A 9,785-nucleotide genomic window follows, 5' to 3' on the forward strand; every position below is an offset into this window, starting at 1 on the left:
AAGGGTTCCAATTACACAGCTCCCACGCATTGCCACGGTGTCAGCTGTCTTGTGCCAGAGGGATATGATGATTCTGCTTTTTGCATGTAAAAGGATATCCTCATATTTGGCGTTGTTCTTTAATCCATGTTACAACTCAAAAGGAACCTCCCCCTTGTGGACTACTGTAAATGACTATCGTAAAAATATTTCTGTAGCACTTTATGTTAGGGCCACAAAAATTGAAAGGCCAAAATATTTGAATGACTCTGGGTCCGCCCACAAAGACTTGGTAGGTTAGACGTGCTGTGGATGGTACAGCACCTCAATCATAAATCCCAGTGGACCAGAGCAGTGTTTGTTGGCATTCAAAGCCGAGGCCTTGCATTTGAAATGTGAGGGTGAGAGTGTTGCTATGAAGGAGCACAAACAGGCATACTCATAGCTGTTTTTGCCATGGAGAGGAAGAAACTCATTGTGTTGGTGCATCTGTAAATCTAGTTTGTCAGCAGACACTGGTGTTCATCCTCAACTTTCTGCTTTTTCTGAAACTCTGGCAGGAATTGTCTTTGAAACATGGTTCAGTGATTACTCCGGCTGTATTTTCATCATCAGTGTTATCGATTTCGTTCCATCTGTGACTGCTTTTTGTAGTTACGATAAGATTACATATCCAATTTGAGTCATGCATTTTGAATAATTCAAAACCATGAGCAGGATGTTTTCATTTGTCCTTACCAGAACAGGTCAAAAATCAGCTTCCATAAATTGGATCAAACGACATCCAAGTGAGAGTGATCACCACCACATCGTCTATTTGCCTTGTAGGGTTAAGATGTCAGACCCAGTGAGCCACCAGAGTTACTGTATGCTGGCCCCTGTGCCAGTAGCCGAGGACAGGGAACAGGAGAGTTTAAAATATCTCTCCATTTATCTTGCAGAGGTTTCAGTGCGTCTGACAGTAGATGGGCTGTGTGCAAGCAAGACCACTAGTGTCAGCAGTGTTTGTAGATGGGGGGTAAGAGAGACACGCTTTTGGAACCTGTGCCCTGGGAATGCCGTTGGGCTAAGGGGAAACTAGAACTTACCTCTCCATGAGAGTGTCACTCTGAATGAGATACCATATGTCCCATTAATGCTTAGCAGAGCCTCAGAGTTTGGTACGCCCTCTCCTGGTGCTCCCTCCAGGAAAGAGCCTGTGTTTCTCTCTGGAAACAATAGCCTGCTGCTGTGTGAGCAAGTCAGGACAGTTACAGTAGCACTTATTCTGTTGCTAAGAGATTTTAAGGAAATGACAGAACCCCCTTGTAGCAATTCCCCTGTAGTTGATGCAGTTGAATCATTCGTTTGTCGAGCTACTAGCAGAGGGGTGATCCTTGTTAGAGGTCCTTGTGCACTACTTATTTTGTGTTTTTTTGTTTGTTTTGGGTTTTTTTTGGCAGGGATTCTCCTGTGAGATTAACAGCAGCTGATAAACATCCTGTTGCTCTTGACTAGATAGTATGATTAAAAAAAAGTCTTTTTTTTTTTTTTTTTTTTTTTAAACTGTTGCTTTCCCATCCACAGATTAATTTCCAGTGCTTTACCACATGAGAACAACACAATCAATCATAGCGTTTACTGCGGCAGCCCTGTTTTCTGGTCATGTCCTGACCTGTGTCTATAAAGTTATGACTTTTGTATTCACCAGTTGTGGTGTTTACGTAAACATCTTTGCTCTTTACACACAGGCTAAACAGTAATGGCTGTTTGTTTGAGGTGATGGTAGACATGACCAAGCATCAGTCATATATGTTTGTTAGTTATAAACACAGGCTTGCCCAAAGGCTTCTGGTCAGTTAATGATTGGTATTATTTGGTAATTGTGAATTTGTAACTATCTGATATATAAATATCCATGTGACTCATGCTGCTCTGTTGCTCTCTCCTTTCTTAGTGATTTAGCTCTGAGGAACTGCTATCTGACTGCAGATCTAACAGTCAAAGTGGGCGACTATGGCATTGGACCTTACAGATACAAAGTAAGCAGATACCGGTCTCAGTTTCAAATGTTGTTTGTGAGACAACATTTGAGAGTTTTGGTGATTACTATATTGTAATTTGACACACTGCATATGTTCTAAGTTAATTCTGTCCTCCAGTACTCCAGATCTCACAATTTAGCTGTCTAAATTTAATGCTTGTTATATAAGGTCACCATATCATTGCCTTTATGTAAACAGAGACATGCAAAGTGAGAGTTCACTCTGCATGTATGCGTGCATATGTATCTTTTACAGGTTCAACTAACATCCACTCTATTCGGATGTATACTGTCATGTAGTGAGAAATAGCTGATGTGAGCATTTGGAGTGCATAGTTACAGTTTGTAAAATTAGCAAATACAGTGTCTGATTGGAACTCCTGCTTGTGTTACTATAGGAGGATTACATCATCACAGAAGATGATGTGTTTGCACCCCTTCGTTGGTTGGCTCCTGAGCTGGTGGGTGAGCGCCATGGAGGTGTGGTTACTATGGAGCAAACCAAGCCTGGAAATGTGTGGTAGGTATCAGCCTGCAACTCCTTACTACATCTGTCAGAAGTTAACAGAAGCAGGTTGTTATAAATATCAGAATTAAAAAAAAAAAAAAAAAAAAAAAAAAAAAACTGTAGGTGTACCTGAATCCTATCCTAATTTATTTTAAGATGGAATGGAAGACGTTTTTTGGGTACTGAGTCAGAGGCTTCAAAAAAAATTTTCAAAGCTTTCAATTCCAACTCTACCCTATTATTTATTATTAGGTGTAAGAGGCATTGCAGTGACAGTTATATCACATGTTTTGGAACAAGACATTGCAGAGTATCACAGAAAACCTCAACTGTCATTGAAAAGTGTCATGGAAAACAAGCCCTGACCACTGATACCAGAGGTTGTAAATCTCAACAAGAGTGGCTAATGTCTGAAAGGGGGGAAGAAGACACTGCATCACCTAAGTGTCTCTCCACACTGTACGCTCCTTTGAACCCCTCCCTGATGATCTCATGACTCAGTGCCCAAATGTCTTCTAGTCGTAAATCACAGGCTTACATAAGATAGCTCTTGTTACAAGAACAGATTTACTCCTGAATAAGGATATGTTAAGTTGTCAAAGAGTATCTTACATAATCAGCGACTCTCTTTTCATTAGGAGAATAATTAGATTTGGCACCTGTTGTGATAACTGCTTTATGGTTTACATATATTTTGCAGTATTATTTTGCATATTCAAAGCAACTCATTTGATGAAATACCATGATTTTGTGTTAAGGTTCAAATTATTTGGGTAATGCAGCTTCAGCAAGTCTTAAACATTTATTTAGGAGGTAATAGATGCTGACCTTCAGTAAGTCCTAACAGCTGTGTTATTCTCATGTATCCACAGGGCCTTAGGGGTCACGCTGTGGGAGCTGTTTGAGAATGCAGCTCAGCCGTACCCACATCTATCTGACCGTGAGGTCCTCAATCACGTGATCAAGGAGCAGCAAATCAAACTTTTTAAGCCACAGCTGGAGCTCCCCTATTCTGATCGATGGTAAGACATTTTTTCTAACCTTGATACATGTGATTCTTGTGTCACTGAATATGAAACAGATCAGTAAAAATAAGGAATATAAGATTACAGGTATTGTTCACATCAGCTGTTAAGCTATCGGAGTTATTTTGCCACTGTGAATTTATGTTGTCCGAAAAATCAGAGTCCTTTTTCTTCTAACTTCAGGTATGAGGTGCTACAGTTCTGCTGGCTGTCTCCAGACAAGCGAGCCACAGCAGAGGAAGTGCATCGTCTTCTGATCTATCTGCGCATGCAAGGCCAGAAGGACATAGAGGAAGATTTTGAACAACGCTGGGATGCTCTCAAGCCTAACCCCTCCACAAGACAGACCACTGTTAGCCACTCCTCCTTCCCTATCCTAGAGCAGTTTGCTGATGATGCCTTGCGACAAGAGATTGATGAGGTGCTCACAGTCACTGAAACTAGCAAAGGTCTCAGCTTTGAGTATGTGTGGGAGGCAGCCAAGCACGATCATTATGACAGCAACCATGGACGTTCAGGCATGGACACAACATTGAACTACCACAGCATGTTTTTCCCTGTATCCAAGGAAGACATCCAGGCCCATTTTCCAGATCCTGTGGCCAGAACAGGGGGCGCAGAAACTGTTAACACCCCTTCAGGAATTCCTGGGATCCTGCCGGTTTTTGATGTACAGAAGCCATCGACTGGGAATGAATATTACATACAACTAGAAGACCAGGGCGAGAGTACTGTAGGGGCAAATGAGAACAGAGTGACAGACATGGACACAAGTTCAGACAGGCAAGAGTTTATTGTTCTGCAAGATGTCCGTCTGGATGAGTCTAGTACTGATGCAGATTTTTTCCACCAAAGTATTGACTCCAAGGACTCTTTTTTACCTGACAGCCACATCTGGTCATCTCTTGAGAATGACAGTCCTTACCACAACAACATATTCATTGAGGGGGAGTCCAAACAAGACGACTCCCTTTCCTGGAGACAGAGCTTTATGGAGCTTCCAGAACGCAATGGGAACCCTTTCCATGAAGGTGCATCTTTAGAAGTCCAGGAGGTAGAGACAGATAAAAACTTAGGGGATTCTTTTTTAGGGGATGGTCCAGAAGCCAGTCACCAGGAGGAGTCAGTTGAAATGGAGGGGGAGAACGCAGACGTGACAAGGCTTCTGAACACTGAAAAACTAGCTGGTAACTTCCTGTTTCTCAAAGAGCAGCACCTGCTTAAAGATGACTGTAGTTTAACAAGGAGAAGTAAGAACTCACCACAGAATTTTCTTTCACCTGGTATAGCTCATGAACCTGAGGAAAGATTCAAAATGAGCTCTTGGGACAATCTTGAGTCCTTGGACAGCTTAAACATAGCAGAAACCAACTTAAAACCCATAGAAAGTAGCACATCCCCAAAACAGGAACTTTTAAATTTTTCAAGTACCAACTTAGGGGAGTTTGATCAGTCTCTGGTAGAAAATGAAACACTGGTGCCTTCCATTACAGTGGTCACAGAAGATGTCTCAAGCAACCAGCTGCCAGTTAGAAATAGTTCTTCCACTGAAGATATTGGTCTGCTTTATTCCTCAGATACGGGGATAGACTCTGCTTTTGATTCTACCTCAGAGAAATTTGAGGCTCTGGGTAGTCCAACTGATAGTCACAAAACTCATGTGTTCTCTGAAAGTGCCACTACAGACTCCTTGTGCACAGATGCCAAAAGTCCTAGCCTTGAAGATGACCTTGCAACCTCAGAAGATAGCATTCAGCCTGTTGGAAGTACAATGCCTGTTAACCCACAAGTCCATGCATTGTGCCCAGGCAACAGCCACAGTGAAGGCCTAGCAAGTGATCTATTTAGTGACATGATTGACGATACAGAGGTAGGACTGGAAACCACTCTGTCAGACCATGAAGAATCTTTTCTGGATGCTAATGGAGGTTCTCTTGTCAGGTCTTCTCTGCTGGTCTCTGGGCCGTCTCTGGACCAGATCAGCCAGGACAGCTTACTGGAAGATAGTGTCTCCACCACGCTGCCAACTGTAGATAACTCAGCTGAGACACCAGACTCATTTGACTCTATTGACATCCATAGGTTAGGAGAACAGGTAGAGGAGCTAAACACTCCAGTAGTCCCACACAAACTCCAGCCCCCGTACAAAATAGCAGACAGTGGATATGAGACAGAGAACCTTGAGTCTCCCGAGTGGAACTCTCAGCCCAACACGAGAGAGCATTCCTTGGTTGAAAATGGAGTTAGCGTTGCTCAAGGAAAAGAAATAGAAGATCCCACATCTGCTACCACACTGATTCCACCAGAAATTGTCATCTCTGAAGTAGATAGTGTGCTGGATTCTCAGAATGAGAACAGTGAAGGCCAGCAGCCGGAGCCCATAGTTCCTGCTGAGGAACCATTCATGGGCGGTAGCTACAGAGACTCTGCCTACTTCTCAGACAATGAGTCAGAACCTGAGAAGAAGTCTGAGGAAACACACACTGGAAATTCTGCTGAGGTGTCGTGGCCGAGAAACTCTGCTGACAATGATAGTGGGGCCAGTGCAAGTCCATCAGTTGAGTTGGTTATGGTGGAGGGAGATGTGGATTCTGCGAGGTCTCAGAAGGAAACTCATGTAGCTGGTGAAGAACTGGCTGATGTTGGAGAAACTCCTGTCTCTGTTGGGGGCATATCTCCTGAGCCAGATTCAACTGCCAAGGAGAACTGCAAAGAGGAGGTGGTGCTCTCTGTCGAAAGCCATAATGAGGATGGAAACACAGACTTAATGTCTTGTGATCAGCCAGAGTGCAATGACCCTTCAGAAGATCCAGAGCCCTCGACTCCACCTCCTTCCACTACACTGGCAAAGCTGTTACCAGAGAACATGGTTCATGCTAAACTAACCAGGACTTACGCTAACGACAGTGGTCCCAAAATAAAGGAGCCGGATATGGAAGGACGTTACCTGGCAAGACGGGAGGGCTCGGGTGTAGATGGACAGGAGGATGGTATGGATGCAGACGAGGAGGACGAGAACAGTGATGACTCTGATGACGAGATGCGTGCGTACCGGCTGCACAGCTCCAGCTCAGAAAGTGAGGATGACACTGTGCACAAGGTGCCACTTATTGTCTCGGATGACAGTAGTGCAAAAAACCTGAAGAGCCTGTTGAAACCCACCACGCTGAACATTGAAGCAGCATCTTCACAGTTTCCTTTGAGGAATGATGCACATAACTCCAGAAGAGCAGTCTCCTTCTTTGATGATGTCACTGTCTACCTGTTTGACCAGGTGAAGTATTGTATGGTTTAGGGAACATGTTAGAGTTATTTTATGTGTATTTAGTAGAAAGTTGTTTAGAGTTAGTCTAATTCAGGCAATGCTAAGTAACTAAAATCCAACACAATCTATTCTCAGGAGACTCCTACCAAGGAACTGGGTGACCACTCCTCAGGCTCCAATAGCCAGGTCTCAGAGTTCAGCAGCCCAGTTCCTACTGCCAGCTACCTGAACAGGTTCACCAACTCTGAAAGCTCCACAGATGAAGAAGGTAACAGCACAACTTGGCAAATGTCTGCAGCTTATCAAAACTGCCTACAGCATGTTTTCTGACTTATTCATTAAATCCCTACAGGTGGTGGCTTTGAGTGGGATGATGACTTCTCCTCTCCTGCGTCCTCTTTCCTGTCCAAGACAGCTAAGGACCTAGTGTCCAAGACTACGTCCTCTGTAGCATCTCACTACTCCTCTCCACCCCCTTCAGTAGGGCGCATGTCGGAGCCCAGTTGGAGCAGCTCCTCGAACTATTCTCGTTTCTCTATCTCACCGGCCAGCATTGCCAGCTTCTCCCTCACACACCTTACTGACTCTGACATTGAACAAGGAGGCAAGTGGAGAATGCAGTCACACACGCACCCTATAAAATATTTTATATTGAGTTATAAAATAGATAATTCCAGTTCCAGTCTTAATCTCACTGTGGAATTTACAACTAAAATGCTCATTTTTTACAGTGGCATCAACTAAGACCATTATGAGTTGGTCATTGTCTGTCACATAATGATCTTTGAAATAATCTTATTTCATTGTAGTATTTATTAAAATACAAGGAAAAAAACAAGACACTGCTGCAGCAGTTTTTTTTTTTTTTTTTTTTTTTTACAGTAGTTCTGTTCATTCTACTCTGACATAGTGATTGCAAATTATTTCCTAAATACAGTATCTGTGCTTGTAACGCCTTTTCCCATCAGGTGCGCCATAAATGAACTATATGTGTATTGACAGAGGAAATGTTCCTGACTGTTCAGAGTTGACATTATGTTTGCCACATGATGTTTTTTATTACTTGTATTTTAATGACTAAAACAGACCAGAGTCCAATCTTTGGTAACTAGTGCCTGTCAATCCCTAATTTAAACAATATACATTAACTCTAAGCCTAACTTGAAATACTCATTCATAAATTAAACATACAGTTGATGTGCAGGTGTGATCTGTTAGTGAAGACTCTTCTTCTCCATTTTGTTCACCTCAGGAAGCAGTGAAGATGGGGAGAAGGATTAGCCTCGTAAATGAAGCTACGGTGTATCTTCAGACTATCGAGGAACGAACCAGTACTCGCACTTTCAAGGTTGGAGGATGGCTGAATAAGGACAGATGACATGGTTTGGTGCAAACCGTGGAGGCTTCTCTCAGGCAGAACTGTTCTTTTCCTTCATGGAGATGGCCATGAGGAGGACTGCTATAATCCAACGTTTAGCAAATAAGACAGACAAGGTTCAGTCCCAGTCTGAGCCTCATCACCTCTCTAGCAACATTAGTGTGTGTGATTTCTGTTCAGTGCAATTTCACTGGAAAAACAAAAACGGGCCTAGCTTCTTTATGTTTGCTTTAAAAACCTCATCAAGCGCATTCCAAGTGTTTGGCTGCCTCTTTTGTTGTGTTAGTCAGTGCACTCCTTTTCTAGTACTTTTTTGCAACACCAAAAAAAAAAAGATGCCCTTTTTAAGCCCCAGACCTGTATCTTAACTCAGTGGGCCTGGCAAACTTAATGTCTGCAGCCAAATAGAAATAAGCTTTTTTTGCATTGGGCATACCTAAAAGTTGAAATCAAAGGTTGCTCAACAACATTGTTCATTTTGCTACTTCACAATATTGTGCGATTATAACGGTGGTTGCCTTTTTGGAACAGTGATTTGTTTTTTCTTCACGTCTTGTCAGGTGTCACAGTCTCCCTGTTGGAGAGAAACTGAATTCTGTACGATGTGCTTCTATAGCAGCTTTTGATTGAGACGGGTAGGATTTTAGTAAGCATCATGTTTGGACAATTTGGTCATAGGATGATTGGATAAACTACCTTAGCTAAGAGTACCCTTACCTAGAGATGATATACTGTATGTCCCTTCCTTTGTGTTTCAAAGGAACATTTAAGGATTCTCATATTTTTGAGAAATTTCAGTAAGAATACTAGATTTTATTACACAAGGAATAAGCATAGCCTTACAGGTGAGATCTGACTGAGTGGAAAAACCCAACAACTTATAAGTAAGTTATTTATTGTGTAATGCCTCTTGCCATGCTCTGAATGGATAGGGAGTTGCTTTAGTGGTAATGGATTTGTCCCCGTTACTCATTAGTGGGTCCTATCAGTGCCTGTTATACTGTAACGACACCTGCACCCCTCCATTCTTAACACTACAATTGCAAATCATGCATTTATTGAGACTGTAATAAGCAGGAGATTTTATTTTGAAGTGTCAGAATGTAAAATGTTTTGAGCTGTTTGTAAAACAGATGTGCAATGAATTTAATTAGTTGATATTTACATTTGAGGTTATAGGATGACTTAATAAAAACGACAGCATTTTTTTGGTAATGTGCAGGGACTTGAAGCTCCATAAGAATTCACTACTAGAACAAAAATCACTATTCCTTCTACTGTCATTAGTAGTTTTCTGTTTGCCTTTTGCATTTTTTTCTACTGTGTCAAACCAGACCAGTTAACCTGCTCAGATCACCTTTTCCAGCTAAAGGTAACTCCCCCCACCCTCCCCACCCCAAGTTGCATTTTAAAAGGATTTTATCACCATCTATTATCTCAGTGGCTGCACAGCAGGGTTGATTGGGGTATATGTATATCATGATCAATTTATGTATAGAAACATAATTCAAATGGAAATGCAAAGTGATGTTTTTTTTTTTTTTTCCAAAGTCTTTGTTTATGTACAGCTATCAAAACAGTTCTTCCAAACTCCATGAGCCATACAG

At 42.1% G+C, this 9,785-nt stretch overlaps 1 protein-coding gene across 1 annotated transcript in view; it reads left to right on the top strand.

Annotated features, from left to right (window-relative positions):
* The window catches only part of lmtk2 (lemur tyrosine kinase 2), a 33,932-nt gene extending 24,492 nt beyond the window's left edge, over nt 1-9,440 (top strand). Inside the window, exons 8-14 of the mRNA XM_030056867.1 lie at nt 1,916-2,000; nt 2,401-2,522; nt 3,383-3,532; nt 3,719-6,809; nt 6,936-7,068; nt 7,153-7,404; nt 8,053-9,440. Of these exons, the coding sequence (XP_029912727.1) occupies nt 1,916-2,000; nt 2,401-2,522; nt 3,383-3,532; nt 3,719-6,809; nt 6,936-7,068; nt 7,153-7,404; nt 8,053-8,081 (3,862 nt within the window). The 3' untranslated portion in view covers nt 8,082-9,440. The remainder of the gene's footprint in view (nt 1-1,915; nt 2,001-2,400; nt 2,523-3,382; nt 3,533-3,718; nt 6,810-6,935; nt 7,069-7,152; nt 7,405-8,052) is intronic.
* The last annotated feature ends 345 nt before the right edge of the window (nt 9,441-9,785 follow it).

Source organism: Myripristis murdjan, chromosome 8 (assembly GCF_902150065.1).
Source record: "Myripristis murdjan chromosome 8, fMyrMur1.1, whole genome shotgun sequence".
Taxonomy (NCBI): domain Eukaryota; kingdom Metazoa; phylum Chordata; class Actinopteri; order Holocentriformes; family Holocentridae; genus Myripristis; species Myripristis murdjan.